Source organism: Syngnathus scovelli, chromosome 20 (genome assembly GCF_024217435.2).
Source record: "Syngnathus scovelli strain Florida chromosome 20, RoL_Ssco_1.2, whole genome shotgun sequence".
Lineage (NCBI taxonomy): Eukaryota > Metazoa > Chordata > Actinopteri > Syngnathiformes > Syngnathidae > Syngnathus > Syngnathus scovelli.
In genome coordinates, this window is record NC_090866.1 from 7,415,437 (window position 1) to 7,434,723 (window position 19,287).

The 19,287-nt window shown below is 39.7% G+C and overlaps 2 protein-coding genes across 2 annotated transcripts; one reads left to right on the top strand and one right to left on the bottom strand.

The window, feature by feature from the left end:
* Positions 1-539: 539 nt before the first annotated feature.
* elp3 (elongator acetyltransferase complex subunit 3) lies at positions 540-10,695 on the top strand. The gene is made up of 15 exons (XM_049756818.1): positions 540-719; positions 994-1,093; positions 1,235-1,373; positions 1,476-1,546; positions 1,901-1,964; positions 2,157-2,225; positions 2,552-2,706; positions 5,491-5,652; positions 5,736-5,862; positions 8,625-8,818; positions 8,911-9,001; positions 9,396-9,461; positions 9,528-9,755; positions 9,827-9,908; positions 10,014-10,695. The coding sequence occupies exons 1-15, from the start codon at positions 698-700 to the stop codon at positions 10,094-10,096; spliced, it is 1,653 nt and encodes a 550-aa protein (XP_049612775.1). The 5' UTR covers positions 540-697; the 3' UTR covers positions 10,097-10,695.
* A 1,952-nt stretch (positions 10,696-12,647) lies between these two features.
* On the bottom strand, positions 12,648-17,375 carry si:ch211-63o20.7 (Serine/threonine-protein kinase pdik1l-B-like). Its single transcript, XM_049756829.1, has 4 exons — positions 17,223-17,375; positions 15,701-16,401; positions 15,257-15,482; positions 12,648-13,810 (listed from the first exon to the last, which is right to left on the bottom strand). The coding sequence occupies exons 2-4, from the start codon at positions 16,388-16,390 to the stop codon at positions 13,572-13,574; spliced, it is 1,155 nt and encodes a 384-aa protein (XP_049612786.1). The 5' UTR covers positions 16,391-16,401; positions 17,223-17,375; the 3' UTR covers positions 12,648-13,571.
* Between the last annotated feature and the right edge of the window lie 1,912 nt (positions 17,376-19,287).

Here is a 19,287-nt window from a genome sequence, read left to right on the forward strand (position 1 = left end):
ATGTAAAACTCTATCATTTCTGGTCCGTGTCCTGTTCTTTACTTTTTAAAGATTCTAATTCTAATAGCCACCACATGTTTTTACTTTGCTTCAACAACTCAGATATAGTATTTTCTACATGTGAGTTTTATCGTGTGTGTTTGTGACATTTACTATGAATACTTTGTGCAAGTAACAATATCAAATTGTACAGTTTGTTATTTTTGCCATATTTTGCTTGCATGGTTGAATGTTTACCTGTAAAATAAATAAATAAATGCGTTGTTAGCGGAGCTCTTCTGATTTGTTTGTTTATTTGCATAAATACACTATAGGAAAAACAACTTTTACTTTAGCTGGTCACTGCTGTGGACTATATGATGAATGCGAGTCTCCCCCCATCCCCTATTAATATACTTTTTAAAAAAACGACTCACACTGTAGACATCAGAGGCATGAAAGAGTTAAGTGATTGCAATTTTAAAACGTTATTATCTTATTCAATTAAGTAAACCCGTTTAGCTGGTTGAGCGTAATGGTTTTAATGAGACGCTCTTTTACGCCTCTTTACGACAGTCCCACTTGGTGAACGACAAGCCGTGTTCTGATGCAACGTGGAGTTGTTTACTATTTTTGCTTACACACATGATCAATACGCATCTGTAAAACTCTTTTCACAATTGAATACAGACGACAGACGAATAACAGATACGGAAGAATGGGGAAACCAAAGAAAAAGAGTGAGTTTACGTCAGTGTTTGAATTATCACCCCAGGTCCGGGAGCTCTTTGATAATGCTAACAAATCCACGATCAACAGCATGTCTCATGATTAAAACGATGTGTGAAGCATGGTTACCAATTCTACAGTTTAAATAAAAAGTTGTTTTGTTGCCACAAGATTACATTGTTTTTAATTATTTAATGTGCACAGTGAGCGTTGGCGTGTTGTTGCTCCTCTGAATTTGTAATAAATTGGTAAATTATACTGTGATTGGATATTTCTGCATGATAGGTGCCTTCAGTCGAGCTGAACTGATGATGATGACCATCGCCGATGTCATCAAACAGTTGGTTGAAGCACACGAAGAGGGAAAAGACATCAACCTTAACAAGTATGTATCACACCTGACTCTTCAGGTATTCTTTAAGTCTAAGCAAAGGTGTTGTGAGAAATAAAAAAAATCATGAAGTTTCAACTTTCAACAAATATCACCCATTGCAGCTATTGTCACAACTTAAATATTTTCTAACAGATTGAAAACAAAGACCGCTGCGAAATATGGCCTGGAGGCTCAACCCCGTTTGGTCGATATTATAGCTGCCGTTCCTCCACAACATCGCCGTGCTCTGGTACCCAAACTAAAGGCCAAACCGATCCGCACAGCTAGTGGGGTAAGAAGCTCTTTGAATCGTAATTAACATTGTTGACATTGCATGTACAGTTCCTTGTAATCTGTACAAAAGTGAGATGTTGGTTTTTTTCTGTCTCGACAGATTGCAGTTGTTGCTGTGATGTGCAAACCACATCGTTGTCCACACATCAGCTTCACTGGCAACATTTGTGTGTAAGTGACAGCTGCCCTTCAAATTGTACCATTCTCACATCCACAAACAAATTCAACCAATTCTTTGGCTAGGTATTATATAATTTAACCTGAAGTTAGGACTCGTGCAAGATTGTTATGAAAAAGTATTTGTTCCTCTTTGATTTCAGAATTTTTGCATATTCATCACACTAACACAATGATCTGCGTGATGATCCGAATCATTTAAGTATGGTAATTATGCGAAACAAAAATCAAAGAGGGCAAATATTTTTTCACCTTAAATGTTCTGTACGGAATTGGTTGCACTGTACCCATTATGTACATATTCCATAACTTTATTATCAACATGGTCTGTCATGCTCTTGTTTGTAGGTACTGCCCTGGTGGGCCGGACTCAGACTTTGAATACTCCACACAATCTTACACTGGTTATGAGGTAAGATGAGGTTTTAAAACCTTTATTTTCCGTACTTAACTGCTGATGATAAGGGGCCACAGTAGTAACAGCACTACTTATAGACACCCTAAATTTGGTGCTTTTATTTATTACTATTATTACATATTTTTAATTGTCTTGGAATTATTAGCCTTTTAACCATTTTTTAATTGATTTTTTTCTTTGTCCTAGCCCACCTCAATGAGAGCCATTCGAGCGCGATATGATCCCTACCTTCAGACCAGGCATCGTGTGGAGCAGGTCAGTCAAACGTGTTTGGCGTGGTGGTTGATGCCACTGGCCAAAGAGGGGCATGTAAACAGACGCTGTTGCCATAACTTTATTGCCCCAGTATGCAAATTACTTTCCTGACAAGTTTTCCTCCCATTCAGCTTGTTGAGCTGGTTTTATTTTACTTAAACTAAACTACAACAATGCTGAAGTCTTATTTTTCATTCACAATGTGAGCAATGGAAGACTCTTTGAAGCTTTATTTGGTTTACCATCTAATATGAATTTAATAATTTTTTGGTATTCTGTAACTGTTATTTTTGACAAACCTTATATTTATTTTATGTTATCTCTAGCTAAAGCAACTGGGCCACACTGTGGATAAAGTGGAATTCATTGTGATGGGTGGAACATTTATGGCTCTGCCTGAAGAGTACAGAGATTACTTCATCAGGAATCTTCACGACGCTTTGTCTGGACATACTTCGAACAATGTGGCCGAGGCTGTAAGGTAACAAATGTTTATCACGCCTCTTTCACGAGAGATTTTTTTTCTCCCTATTACAATCCTAAAATTATTATTTATTTTTTTGTGGTCATAACATCAGTGAAAAAGGAAACTCCAAAATCAAAGGGTCCCCACTGTCACACATCAATTTGATTAAAAAAAAAAATAATAATAATAATTTGAAAATGCCTCTAAAGTTGCATGAATATTGTCACTCAATCACATGAATATATACGTTTTGGTTTTATTTTTTGATTATTCATTTTGATGAAAATGGATAATGTTTAAAAACAATGCATGATGTTGACTTGGAATTGAAAAGCCAACCTCACCTTTTTTTTTTTTTTAAATTTCATAAATTGCTGCCCGGTTGAGTGAATGTAATATTCCATGTGTACACTAGAGAGCGCTGTTTAACTATCTGACTTAGCTATAGTTGGTCTAAAATATATTGTTCCCTGAACTCTAACCACACAATGCACAAAAACTGATCCCCTTGATTCTTGCCACAAACCCACCACAACAGCAACGATTCCATTATATGAAGCTTTAATTAACGCCTGTGTCAGCACAGTCTCCATTCGAGGTCTGATCCAAATTTCAGGAGAAATAGGGCCGTCTCTGGGAGTGTTTTGGGGCTGCCTCCATTGATTTCTCGCTTAGCGAGGTGCTGAGCTTTGAATGAAATTGCGCCCACGCCTGCTCGGAATGGATGAGTAGCGACTTTTAAGATGACTTGGGAAAGATTCAAAGTCAAAGTAGAATTACCCATTTTGTTGTGGAGCTGATGACGTCAGACGAGTTGAAGCAAATAATAGCTTTTTCACAAGACTATGTTTGTTTACTTCCCTAAAGACTGATAAGACCAAAGAGGGGTTTGGTTGTGCGTCATTTTGCCAGCATAAGTATGTGTTTGCCGTGTGTGTGCGTACATACGTATATAAAGCTTATCAGCTATCGGCAGGCCTTGTTAAGATGCTTTGATTGTAGTAATTGCTATGGAGTTTCAGCCGCAAGTTGGTGATGTGTGTTTGTGTTTATAAGATGTGTGTGTGTGTGTCCATGTTATGACACTCACCTCTCACCACGCTTCTACAAATCTTTTCACATCAGCAAGATACGGCGAGATAATCACCCAAGATAATAGAGTTTTTATTGATTCATTTCACACAATCTGATTGTCCTCTTGCCAGCACAAACTCCTATAATTGGTGTAGATCAACCAGCAGACTGTAAAAAATGGATGTTTACTACAGCCGCCTACAGAATCAGAAGAAATGTGAGCTGGCGTGAGGGGAGCTCATGGTCATTGCAAAAATCAAAGGATGATGTGATGATATTTGTGTTCACCTACCTCGAATCAAGCTCTCTCAGATGCGCCCGATTCTCTTGGTCCTTTCGTATTCCGTCATCTGACCTCACAAAAATTGCCACAAATACATTTCAAAATCTTGTTGAAAGTTGATCATGATAGTCACACTCTACTGTTTGGTATCGGTGCTACTCAAGAATTGAGTACTCTATTCTTGCGTTGGTCTAAAAAAGGGGGGGTATCGCAAATCCTTTTTTTTTTTTTTTTTTTTTTTAAGCTCTATTCTCGAGCACTCGGGAGGTAGACTTGTTTTTGTTTTTTCTACCAAAATACTGATGATGCTGTGCACAATATGTGCCATTTGAAATTGGTCTTTTATGGTCGAACTGGTCTGAAAAATGATAGTGCTGGATAAATTTGAACCAGATGCTAAAATCTAGCTTCACAGTTAAAAATGGGCTAGCCAAAAAATATTTTTCCACCTATGCTATACGTCATGGAAAGATTCATTTGGCTTTAAATACCTAAAATTACACAATTTGGCTTCTGCTAAACTTTGGTTAGAAAACTGTCAGTACAGTTTGTGTCACTTTAATTGTAAACAAATTAGGATATAAGAGGATTGCAGAACAAAAAAAAAGGAACTTTTGGGTTTGACTGGCAACAACCTCCCCTTTTACAATTTCATAGCATCCAAAATAAGAGCTGTACCCCCCCAAAAAAATAATCTTTCACAAAGACGATAATACTCAAAGTGGTATTAACGATATCTCCAGCCAATGTCTTTTTTTTTTTTTCCACAATAATGTTCTCATTTGACAATCTGGATACCAACCACATGCAACGAGAATTGTCCTAGGTATCTGTTAAAAATGAATTCAATGCAACTTTCTTAAAACCGCAGCTTGTTAATGGGTTTATTCAAGTTTTTTTTTCTACAATCTGGGATGAGAGCAATTACAGCCATCATAACCGTAAAGTCAGGGGCAATTAAACCAAAATAATGTGCTGAAAGATGTTGAGTTAGCTGATGATGCTTTTTGGCTTACTGTTTAACTACAAGGAACACCTTTCACAGTACATATACTGTATTGCATTCGTTGTTATCATAACTCAAAGGATGGTACTGATTCAATCTTCCGAAAGTATGCATTTACAAAACTTTCTCGAAATAATTCATTTAGATCGCTTTTGACAAAATGCAAATACTCATTAATATCTCATTTAACATTATGTGCTTTGCAATCACATTTTTTTTTGCTATCATATTAATTTTGTTGCATCTGCATGTCCTTAATGTGAGGTTAATGTTAACTCTGCGAGTAATGAGCCTTGCACCCTTTCAGCTTGTAAATTGATGTTGCTAAATTACCCCAATAATGTTGTCTCTGTCAAACTATGGTAATTCGTGAAATAAAATGTCAAAGTAAAAGATGCACGTTATGTTGATTTGAATATTTTTTATACATCCACAGGTACTCTGAGCGCAGTAACACCAAGTGTGTAGGAATCACTATTGAGACGCGTCCCGACTACTGCCTGAAACGACACCTGAGCGACATGTTGGGCTACGGCTGCACAAGACTGGAGATCGGTGTCCAGAGTGTGTATGAAGATGTGGCCAGGGATACAAACAGGTCAGTGAGCTAAGTGCAAGAGTTTTCACGGACTTAGCCAGACTGTATATGTTTTTGTTTTTTTTGTGGGCATGTTACCACAGGGGCCACACAGTTCGAGCTGTATGTGAGTCTTTCCACCTGGCAAAAGACGCCGGCTTCAAAGTTGTGGCCCACATGATGCCGGACCTGCCCAATGTCGGCATAGAGAGAGATGTGGAGCAGTTCATTGTGAGTACCTACATTATTATTATTTTCAGTATCAGTATTGGTACTGCTGTCAGTCTTGTTTCAAGGTATCGGTACTTGCGACACTAGAAATTAAATCCAAGTGTGCCTTTGTGTGTTATTGTGCCGTTGCACCAAATTAAGGTGCAACATTTTCAAAAATTGTTTTTTTTTGTCATTAAAATGTTTTCACATTACACAAGTATCATTATTTAAGTGATATTTCCTGACAAAAAAAAGGATATTGATATCTCACATGAGCAATTTCTCATAAATCAACATTTCTGATTGCTTTTCAGTGATTACTTTCGACTCAAAAAAACTACTTTTGCCTGAAGAGACAAATGCTGATGATGAGTCTAAATTGTTTTTGTAGGAAAAGATCATGGCGGGGGGGAAGAAGAAATTTTGTTTTAGGGATGAGTGGCTGCGTCTGATCAGTATGACAGTAAATAAATAAGAAGAAAATTGGAATATTTTTTATGCAAGTTGATTTTATATTGCACTCCTCGAAATGTTCCGCTTGTAACCCTGAAATTATTTCCACTGTGCTCCCAGCAAAAAAACGTATTTAGTATTTTTTTCAGGTTGATATCCAGGGTCATTAAGGTGATGCATCAGTCATTAGCTTTGTTGTTCATGGCATCGTCAGTTCTTATTTTGCTCCACCTCACTGTGCGTCATTACTACTTACTGCACAGTGGTGTCGTATCAAAGAAGTCCTTCATGTAGAATCCAAAATAGCAACACATTGTCAATCACGACTGTGAGGTGACTCAAAAGACGAGTCTGTCAGATGTCTCGCAACAGTAGGCTCACCGCAGCTCTGATTGGAAACGCGACTTTAATGCGAACGTGACGAATCAGAACGGAGCGTGACTGTAGGATATCAGCAACTCGGTTTGATACCTTAAACAATTTCTGCTTATTTGGTTGCTTTTTTTTTGCTCAGCAACACTAAAAAAAATTAAGTAATTAAGAAACACAATGCTAAACAGACGTGTAACTAATCGGTGAGATTGAGACACGCCCCTGCGGCTTTTATGGAAATTTGTCAGTGTCTGAGCACTTTGCGTTTGGAAACACGATCTCTTTTATTAGTGTCTCTTAAACTATTCAAATGTTTTTTCATCTCTGAAAAGTTGTGACTCACTGCTTTGTAAAGCCATTCAAAACCTGGATTTCCCCCCTACAGATAATTCAAAAACAAAAAAAAGATAACTAACCGTCCCTGAATATTAGTATTTTTAAGAGCTAACCCACACAAACACAGAGAGCTTGTTAAACACAGATTCAAACCATCAACCCAACCAGAACCTTCATGTCACAAGGCAGGAGAGCTACCACAATGCCGTCTTGAAATCCCATTTATTTTTATCATCTAAATAGCGAGAACAAATCAAACGCTTACGATATGACGCAAGCATCAGATGAGATTTCACTGGAAAGATTTTGAATCCTCCTTCAAAATTGAATTCTAGCCTCATTGGCATAGCTCCAGTCGCGATGAGCCCAGAGGAAGCCGGGATATCATTTTTGTCTCGTAATAATAATCAAATGTAATCAATTTGTTTATAATGTGATCTCATCGAGAGGCAGCCGTCAAAGCGGATGACAGTCACTGCAGGCAAAAATTGTCTGTGGCACAACTCTGCATCCTCCTTGCGTCTCCCATGGTTGTCCTGATAGTGAAATTCGATTACAATTCCCCTCTAGCTTGCGAACCTCTCTCACTTATCTCTCGTTTACAGATGCTCTCTGTCCAGGGAGAGACGTCCTTAACAGGGTTCCTCTCCTATGAGCAGTAAGAGCTATGATACGAGTACTAAATAATATCATATAGATTTAAAAGCCACCCGAATAATCTTCAGACACCTTTATAGGTAGGACTGTAATATTATTGCAGTTTGGTCGCAATCCTACCCCAAATAGGTTTCGTGCCCGGCAGCGTGAGAACAATGATGACGACTTATTTTTAAGATTCTTGTCAAAACTTTTACATTGCCGATCGTAGAAGTCAGCAAAGAAAAGTGTCAAATGACAAGAAATGATATTGATTCACGGCACTGATCCAGATTGCTTCATCTGTTTGGTTTTATTGAATAAGTCAAGGCTGTCTTCCAGTGGTCTCGGTTTTTGACGCCCGCGTTACACAATGGATTGCTTGCTCATGATGTTTGTGTCAGGAACTTTGCTCACGGACCATTTTTTTGTCATATCGAGATGCTTTTCAATTAATCTCTTCTGAAGTAACCTCAGAGAAAAACGTTTGACAGCTATAGTAAATGCTGTTTGTACATTATTTTATGCTAAAATATTACCGTATTTTCTGGACTATAAGGCGCACCGGACTATAAGGCGCACGTCAATGAATGGCCCATTTTAAAACGTTGTCCTTATATAAGGCGCACCGGACTATAAAGCGCACCATTAATGCACCATGTCAGATTTTTAATCCAAATCAAATCATTCTCCATTTTATCTTTTTTATTTCAACTTGACGCAACAAATGACTTTATAATCACAAAATAATGATCCATAGTCTTTTTGATTCATGATTCATAGTCTTCAGCGGGCCACTTATGATTGATTTCATGACACTACGCTTCGGGCCAGTTTAAATTTAGGAATTTGGTCCATACATAAGGCGCACTGTCGGCTTCGCCTTATAGTCCGGAAAATACGATATTTAAAATTATGTAAAACATTGATTTTTGAAGATATCTAATTGGTACAATTAAAGGAATTTGTCTGTTTTTTTTCAGGAGTTTTTTGAGAATCCAGCATTCAGGCCCGATGGATTAAAGCTATACCCGACTTTGGTTATTCGGGGTACGGGCCTATATGAGCTGTGGAAGACGGGCCGCTATAAGAGCTACACACCCAGCACCCTGGTGGACCTGGTGGCCCGAATCCTTGCACTGGTGCCGCCCTGGACACGGGTTTATCGCGTGCAGAGGTAAGTGCATCAAGTTTACCTCTGTAAGGTTGTGCGTGTGTTTTTTTGTGTGTTGCTTTTCTGAAATAATTTGCTCTGTCTCCGCCCATTAGGGACATCCCAATGCCATTGGTGAGCTCCGGAGTGGAGCACGGAAACCTACGGGAGTTGGCCTTAGCCAGAATGAAGGATATGGGCACTGAGGTGAGACATCCCTATTAAACTAAAAGACTAAAAAAAGGAGTCCAAACACTCACCGGAATCACCAAAGACTTCAGAGCATAGATCAAATTGATGCTAACTGCGGAATTTGCCTGAGCTGCAGTGGTAGGAGAAGAGGACAGATTTATAAACCTGCCGAGAATAGATCAGAACCAATGGAGCATAGAATAGAAGTGAAGTACCTCCCCTGAGTTCATTCCGATTGATAACACCCGCATCATCATCCTCCCTAGGACCTGCTGGTAACCTCCAACATTTATCAGCCAACTTTACCTTGACTTCACATTGTACTTTCACATGATGCAGCAAACTTAAGCAAACATGAAATGTACTTCTTTTCATATCCTACTTCAGTTTTATTTTTCTTTGTGCGCAGTGTCGAGATGTTAGAACCAGAGAAGTGGGAATTCAGGAGATCCACCACAAAGTTCGACCCTACCAGGTAGGTGAAATGAATCCGGAAATTATTCTTATTAAAGAGTCTTACAGAGTTTTCTGGTGTGTTCAGGTGGAGCTAGTGCGAAGGGACTACGTAGCCAACGGTAGCTGGGAGACCTTCCTCTCTTATGAGGATCCCGAGCAGGACATTCTAATTGGACTGCTGCGTCTACGCCGGTGCTCCCCGCAGTCGTTCCGGGCGGAACTGAAAGGGGGCGTGTCCATCGTCCGCGAACTACACGTGTACGGTAGCGTGGTCCCGGTCAGTAGCCGAGACCCCAGCAAATTCCAACATCAGGTACATTCAGCAAAAATTGATACTCTGGTTAAAATGTAGGTTAACTGACCCGGTTTATTTTGGTTCACTAGGGATTCGGGATGATGTTGATGGAAGAAGCGGAGAAAATTGCCACGTATGAACATGGCTCCAATAAATTGGCGGTCATTTCAGGTGAGAATTAGAAGTATAAGACTTCTTAGTAGTCTATTGCTAGTTTTGTCAGTTTCATGAATAACACTTACCTCGATAAATTACTGTTTTTCTTCTCCTTTCCAGGTGTAGGAACAAGAAACTACTACAGGAAGATGGGCTATGAATTGGAAGGACCATATATGGTGAAGCTTCTACATGAACTATAAATGAACTGAAACTGGACTTTTTCAGCATAAACATGGACACACAGAATTTAATTATAATTCATTTTTGTTTGAGTCATTTTTAATCAACCCCTCCACACACATAGTTTAGCTTTATTTCATTATGAATATCCAAGCAATGCCAGGGATTGGTTTTCTCAAAATTACGTTGTGTAAATGACACTATTCCATATCGGATATCTAGCGACGGTCTGATATTTCAGAATTTTAAGAAAAGGTTTCCAAACAGACAATTGAATGGCTTCATCTACCCAATTATGTGTCAGTGACTCAGTCAGTAATACGGACACGTAATTAGAATATTCTTCATTTGGCCAGGATGAGCAGCCAGGTTAAACTGCAAATGGACGAGATCGCCATTATGAGCCAAGTGGTTATTAATTTTAGACGGGAACAATATCCTGACCTGCTAACTGTTGTGTAATTACACCATTTTGATTTATATGCGACTAAATTACATAAATTGGTTTCCGTCATTCCTTTAATCCAACTTCATGAGGTGTATATGAATGCTTTTTATAGAACTAAATGTAACCCTTATTTTTTTTTAAAGAATAAAGTGTGTCAATATCATAACGTTATGAATTGTGAGTTTGCCGACGTTATTATCAAAACACCCCCAGCCACTTCTCCGAAAGGTCATTCACCTCTGAGATGATTTCCTCCGCCGATGACGAGGATGCCAGCCCCTGCAGGACATTGTCAGTGATTGCCCCATAAGAGTGTTTTAGTGGCTCATTTGACACAGCCTCAGCAATTACAAGTCCATCTGTTTTCTGTCTATTGAAAATTGACTGAATGCTGTGTGGAGCCACATTTCTTCGACGCCCTTTGTCATATGAGCAATAAAGCACTAATTCCTCACACGTCCACCAACAGTATGTCTCATATAGGTCCCGATTGAAAGAGCGTACTGGGGGGGGGTGAATCAGAAGGTCCATGCGTAATTTCCTGCATGCGGCGCTCGTGTCGTGACTGATGTTGCAGTCCTGACGCATTGAGGTTTCGGCCACATTCACATTTTCTCTCTCCGCTCGCACTGTGCTTATCAGCTGTGAAATGGCAAAGGGCTTTTCCCTCCCACCCCTCTCAGTCTTGCTGAGTCTTTTTTTCTTGTACAGGAGCCACTTTGGTTTAATCTTCTCTGCAACACTCACAAACTTAGAGCAGGTCTTGCTACTTCAGTGGTTTCTAATATTTCTTTGGTGTGCCACAGAACATTTTTGCCCCCTCACTCATACAGTAAGTGTTGATGAGTCTCCGTAAGGAGAAAGTTGTTTTGTCTCCTTACTTCGCCTTCCCTTTGAAATAATGGCTTTAAATGATGACTGATAAAATAGTCAATTAATTTGATTTTTTTGTTGTTGTTGATGAATCGATTAATTTTGACACCTCTACCTACGATAGTTGGTACCGTATTTTCCGCACTATAAGGCGCACCTTCAATGAATGGCCCATTTAAAAATTTTATCCATATATAAGGCACACCAGATTATAAGGCGCACCTTCAATGAATGCTCCATTTTCAAACTTTGTCTATATATAAGATATATACATTTGGCCTGCGGGACGGACTTTGGACACGCCTGCTGTAGTAGCTCAATATTGGTCCATATATAAGGCGCACCTGATTATAAGGCGCACTGCCGGCTTTTCAGAAAATTGGAGTTTTTAGGTACGCCTTATAGTGCGGAAAATACGATACATTTTTTAAGAACGTTACATGAATTTACTTAAATTTCAGTACACAAACCTGTCCAAAATGTTGAGCATCTTCTGATTTCCAACCCAATCTGCAAAATCATTAACCCAACGTTGGGTAAAAGAAATTGAATCTGCTTAAACTACACAGCAAATGTTCCATGTTTCCTGCAATACTACTTTGGCCTAAGGCATGTTACTCATACGTCATTAAATGCCTATGCTTCGTAAAAAAACAGATTTCGAACTTCTTTTGCATTGTTGACAGAAAGAAACAGGTGGAACTGGTGCTTAAGAGCTTCAGCGCTGTTTAACAATTACATTTGTGGCAGTAAATCAGCCAGGAGTAAAAATTACAGTACTGTCTGATGTACTTGTTTTTTTTTCCTCAATTTGTAACCACACACAGTAAAGATGCTAACATTGACGATCCAAGCACTCACGGCAATGGACCAAATTGTGGAGCACAACTGTTTGAGCCCCAAAGCCCAATGAAATGGTTGTCATTCATAGAGCCGGTTATGCTGTTAGAAAGGCAAACAATGGGCTGACTCAGACACACGTTAATGAAATTACTGCAAGGATTGCGCCGAGTTAATTTTGCAACAGAATTTGTGCTCTTTAAAAATCCTAAAATATGAATTTTCAGTTGCGATGGCAGCAGTTTATTCATTCTGTCTATGAATGTGGCGCATGAACTTCACCATACACAAACACGTTCTCGTATTGACTTCTTGTATAACCTATTTATTTGGTGGTCTGTCTTGTTGCACATCTAAGAGCTCAGTTTGTGTGATGGCAATGCTGTATATGTACACAGCGATTACACTTCCCAGAAGATCTATGCTACATAAATGCGTACGGACATAGATGTACAGGCAACAGCTCAGTCGGGGGGGTCAAATTCCATTAAACGTTTAAAAATACAACCTATTTCAGATAACCAAACCAAATTAAAACATCCATATATAGTTTTATTTGTCACTTTATAGATGATTTAAGGATATAATCACATCATCATAGTATTTGAACGTTTTGTTTACAAGTGATATAGGGTTGAAAAATTATGGGAATAATTTAAATTGGAAACTTTCAATGGAATAAATTAAAATTGCGCAAAATTAAAGTTGAACTCTTAATGAGAAATTCATATACAGCTCGGGAATAGATATATTTGAGCATAATCCCGACTATAAACTCGTAGGTCAATTTCTTTTGCTTTGTGCTTTCAGCTTGAATCTGAGAAACCTTCCGAGATGCCACCACGCAAGCGAAGTGGGTTGGAACAATTAAGACATTATAATTCCCTTGCATGTGGGCTGGAGAAGCTTTTTTTTCCTTCAAAGGATCTCTGCTTACGAAACAATATGTTTACATCATGCTTGAATAGGATACTTTTAATCTACCCTCAATGGTAAATGAATCATCACAATGAAATTTCAAAAAGTGCCCCCTGTTGGAATTCCAATGGAAATTTCACATAGACCTTACCCCAAATTTCACACCTCATGGTGACTAAAGGGGGAGATACTCACATGGCGAGCGAAGGATGACGACTCCGAGTCTGAGCAACAGCAGCTCTCTTACAGAAAAATCGAGCAGCCACTTGACAGCCACACTCTCCTTGAATCGTTTGATGTGGCCTTGCTTTCTCTGCAAATCTCCACTATTATTTACCCGAGGAGGAAACGCCGCAGTTAGCTGGCTCCGCGGGCAATTTTTCCGTGGTGGCTCTGGCCATTAGGAGCGCTTTGTCTCAGTGGGAGTCCTCTTTCAAAGCCGCTCGCACTCTGGACTCCAGCTGCTCGGCTATGGGCCGGGAATCCGGGTTGGAGGCGAGCATGTCGAAAAGCAGGCCACACATGGCCGGGCCGGGAGGGCTGGGCAGCGGGGCTGCTCTTTTCCACTTCATGGGAATACACAGTTGGAGGTCAGCATTCTCCCACAAAGCTTCGCCCAGTGGCGTTAACCAGCGACCCTTGCACACATAAGCACCTACAAGGGAACAAAAAAAAAAAAAACATCATCACATAACCGCAGTGAATCATTCGAAAACTAAGAAGATCAAATGGTATCGCTGGTGTCGGGTGAAATCCTTTAAGATCTCAAAAATGGTGTTTTTTCCTGGAATATGTCACAAAAGGAATGCCAGGAAAAGCCCACTAGAACAACTGAACTTCTTTTAAAACACCATTCAACATGGGTTGGAATGTTTTCAACCCTATCCCCAATTCTAAAATGGTGTGCACACTTTTTTTTACTGTTTTCCCCTTTAAATAATAAAGAAAGGTGGAAATGTGTGTGGAAAAGCTGAAATGGCGATGATTTACGATTCTTCACAGGTGCTCGCTTTTCCAGCACAGGATCCTGCACGTCAAGAGACGCAGAAAGGGAAGGCGCCAAGCGCTTTATATCGATATCCATGACTATACATTCTATCTTTTGCAAAGTCAAATATAGTAAATGTGTGACTATTGAAAAAGGAAAGAGTCAAGTCGCATTTTCGCCATCTGTGAAACGCCCTTCAGCCGCCTCTCCCATTATCTGCCTGACAAAGACGATTGTGTTTTCCTAAATTCCATTTCGCCTCTGTTCTTTTTGGGGATGCTACTAAAAATCTCTCCCCCATTGTCACCGTTTTGAGCCAGCGTATTAAGAGTATCGCTGACCCTGGGATGTTTTAATGTGGACACTAAAGAATAACGGTTCATATCATGCACCTACCAGGTTGACTTTGGCTGGAAATATTTTCCGGGAGGGGGAAAAATGAAATGTCTGTATCATAAGCCTTTCATTCTGACAAAAATATGACATTAAAATTAAAGGTTGAACTGTTGCATTGGAATGTCATACAGCCTCAAGGCTAATTAAAAAAAAAAAAAAAAAAAACTCAGCGCATATTTCATTAACATGAAGTTTCAATTAATCTTCATTAATGAAAAAACCCTGACAAAAAGGCAGTGTTTGAATTAATGAATTTTTATTACCACACTGAAATTGTTATCTGTGATTTCCACGGCAACGGTGCTTTTGGGAAAGATGAGGCAGACGCGCAGTTGCGCGCAAATGTCATCTTGAATTAAGAGGGACAGTACCGCTTTAATTCCTTCTCAAAATTTTCAACCATCCCTCATCTGGCTGCCATTTACATGAACGATTAATCGGCCATGCTTGACGAACACATGATGTATAGTATGTGACACTATTAATATGTCCCAGTTAATGGAGTCAAACTCGATTCAGTGCGCCGCATCGCCAACCTGTAAGATTTCGCACGCACGCACTCGACCTTTTTGACCTCCCAGTTGGGGCTCTACCTGGTAACGCAGGGAATGCTCATATCAATTTTCTCTCTTCCAATAAAAGTCAAGAAATGCTATTCCTGGATATGACTCGGAAAGATCCTCCGAACCACACAATTTCCATCCATTATTAACTCACCTAGTTGTTCCTGTGTGGTTCCTTCCTCCAAGAATGTAATTCTCTCCAACACAGCCCAAAACATCACACCTAGCGAGAAGATGTCCGCCTGAGCTGTGTAGGTGAGCCCACCCCAAACCTCTGGGGCCATGTAAAAGTCGGAGCCACAGGTGGAAGAAAAGTACTTCCTGGTCAGCTTTCCATCCACCCGACCCTCACTCATCTTGCTCAGACCAAAATCAGCGACCTGGAAAAGACATCAATCGCAGCAATCTCTTTGAGCTTCTTAACTGGAGCTTAGACCTATTTGAGCAAATATGTTTCAACACTTTCTCAAACCAGCCAGATGCAGACAAAACAAAAAATATTTCACTTTGTGAAAACAATTCTGTGCAATACATTAGATAGCCACAGTGTTCATATCTCTAAGCTTAAGATAAAAGTTCTAGTTACAAAAGGACACACCTTAAAAATAGGACCATTCGGTGTAACACTGACAAGCACATTGTCAGGCTTTAGGTCTCGATGGATTATACCAAGACGATGCAGGAAGGCCACGGCACTGCTGAGCTGTTGCACCACACTATGGTTTCCATGGGCGTCTGGTGGTCTGGAAAGCAGGTACTGATTCAAGTCACCTCCGTCACAGTATTCCATCACGAGCCAGAGTGCGGAGCAGTGCAGGGATCCTGTCCGCTCATCCTCTCTCTGGGACAGCCTCTTCCTCGATCGATTTGAAGGCCTTTTTGGAGGTGAAGGGGAGAAGTTAGGTGAGATACTGTTGGTTCTGTCTTGAAGTCTGGACACAGAGTTACTCCTCTTTTGAGTGTTGGACTGAGAACCTCTATTTTGAGCAACACTTCCTTTTAGGACACTTTCGACTAGACGTAAAGGTAGCTTCCCCTTCCTTAAGGGCTTCAAACTCTTTTGTCCTGTCTGCAGGAGGGAGCTATGCAGTGCAATAACATTGATGTGGTTCTCCGCTGTGACTCTCATGGCCCACAGTTCTTGTAAGTAGAGTTCAATGCTTTCTGGATCCTTGCAGGGAAGACGCTTGATAGCCACTTTTTGTCCTGTTTTGGCTACGTGGCCCTCAAAGACCACACCATAGCTGCCTCGTCCTACCTCCTTTTCTAAAGTGAACAGCTCCTCCATGTCTCACAGGCCTGTTGAACAAGGATGACGAGTAAAATACATTTTTATGACATAGTTTTGTCCATACATTTAAATGTGGTTAATGAACAAATTGCACTTCCTTCATAAATTCGGAGAGGATGGTGACAAATTGAAACGCTGGAATAATACAGTACATAACGTTACAGCATGTCAGAAATTCCCAAATACGTGAAGACTCAACTCAACTTTATTTATATACAGTAATCCCTCGTTTATCCCGGATAATTGGTTTCAAAAACCACCCGCAATAAGTGAAATCCGCGAAGTACGGTCACCAACAAGAAGTACTGGACAGGCTAACGAGTTAACGGAAAGATGCTAATTCGCGATCGTGCTAACACGCGAAAACGGACTTCTAAAGGAATGTAAATGAACATTTGGAGCAATACTACATTGTCCTAAAGGAGAAACAAATATTTCCTCAATTTAGAAGTTTTATTTTGACTTTTAAATGTGTTTTTTTTTTTTTATTTGGGGGGAAAAATACGCGATGTAGTGAAGCCGCGATAAACGAAACGCGAAGTAGCGAGGGATCACTGTAGCCCTAAATCACAGATGAGTCTCATAGGGCTACGTAACCAAATTTGTACATTAGTCAGAGGGAGTCTTTCACTAACCTCCGCAAACGCAGGTGTAGTCTTTATTGCTATTTGAACAAAAAACAATATGTATATAGTATATATAGACAACATAGCGCTTGACCGAATGTTTAAAGCTACCCGACTAATATACAACTGACTATAGACACGGCGGCCTTATTTGTCAATGCGCCATGCGAGTCGCACCAACATTGACCACATTCCAAACTTACCTTTGAATTTACTGAAATCACCAGCGGCGGTTAAAGTGAAAAAGTTGTAAACAACCCGCCTGTCATTGCGAATTTGTTGCACATTTCCGTGTGGGGAGGAAAAAGCAACAACACAAAACTACGTAGGCGCACTTCCGTATTTGGACCGTCCCGCTCACAGTATACCCCACACGTGATTGGCTGCATAAGTTCAGCACTGTGTTTTGATTGGCCAGCTCGCAGTGGTGGACTGTATAGGATTTGAATTACTTTCAGCCAATCACGATGGTTAAAGTCGATGATGAAATCAGTCGACAATGATTTCCAGGGTACCCTCGAGTAGAAGCTGCTGGCAAATTCTGGCATTTTTATCGAATTTTAAATTAAACTTTATGCAAAACGTTAGCTTTCCTGTCATATCCATTCATTGAATTTCTATACTGCTTATTTTCTACTGGCCAGGTAGCCCAACCACTTGCAAACACATGTAGACAAAAAAAAAAAAATCATTCACACTCACTTCAACACTAAATGACAATTTAATGAATCCAACATGCATGGTTTGGGAATGTGGTAGGAAGCCTGAGTACCAGGAGAACACACAAACACAGAGGAAACATGCATGCAGTTACAAATAATAAAATAGGTTCCATTTTTACTCTTAAATTCACTAATAATAGTTATTATATTCATGGATCAACACGAGACAAACAACAGTCTCCTTAAAACAATTTGACAAAAATACGCATGGTGCAATGTTATTTTCATTGTTGCAGTCACAGTTAATCACATTGACAAACACAATGTGGGCACCGCATTATTATTGGGGGTTGTTGGTAAAACAGCAGAAACACTGATCACAGATGGGGCATGTGTGTGTGTGTGTGCTTGTTTGTATTTCTGAGAATATAATAGGAAACTGATGCATTGAAAGACACAAAAAGTGTGTGTAGGCTACTGTTTGTGTGTGTGATCCATCGCCTCCATCAGCAATGCTAATCTCGAATAGTCTTCATTACTTAGGCAGAATGAAGTCAGTCACACTTGACTTGTTTTTATCTTGAAGCGAATGCCCTTTATTCTATTATCATATGTCACATACTGACAGACGCAGATGGTGGCCATAATATACAAAATGCGCATTCTAGGTGGGTGATATTTTGTGGGGGAAACAAACCAAGAAGCCGGAATTGAATTTCCAGGAAAAAATAAATAAATTCAATATTACATTACAAGCTTTCTGAAAAGATGTAAATGGATTCAATTGGAATTTAAACTGTTATCACCTCCGGATTCTGACAAACAGTTTTTCTACGGTAGCTTTGTTGGCTAATTAACGAGTCCATCCATATAGGAAGGGCAACAGTAATTATTTCCTTGATTGAGGTCAACGCCCTCCCGTTTAATCCCGAAAAGGTCTATCCTGAGCTCCCTCCAACAGAGTGAGCATCAATAAACACCCACCTACTATGGTGTCATACATTTCACAGCAGTCACCATATGAACATGAAAATTGCCCTCCATAGGACGCAGGGTTTCAGAGTCAATGACATCCTAATTCTTCGCTATTACATTCTTGAAGTGTTTAGTGGAAGACTGCTGGGATATATTTCTATCAAATGTAATGTTCTTCTTGGTATAGATGCCCCCTGGCCACTATGAGCTGGCAATAGAAAAAAAAGATCTTTAATGCAAACACGCTAAATATCTGCTGCATATTTTACTCTGCACAAAAAAAAAAAAAGATGTTTCCCCTTTAAAGAAAATGCTTCGACAAGATGGAAAGCACATGAAGACCTCAAATTTTAAATTACAAAAAATGGCCACAGGTTAGGATTAACTGTAATTGTGTGATTTTCGCTCGTTCTTATCCGAAGTACATTTTTTTTCCCCATTCCCAAATATCATTCTAATCCAGCGACTAGATAAACATACTCTACAAGAAAAGTAATCAAAATTGTACACAGATTATAAATACTTCCGTATCTAATCTGTTTTCTTTACTGCTTATCCTGTTCAAGGAGGAGGAAGTACTGGCATGATCGCCAGTCAATTACAGAGGTGACGCATTGAGAAAGACAGCTGA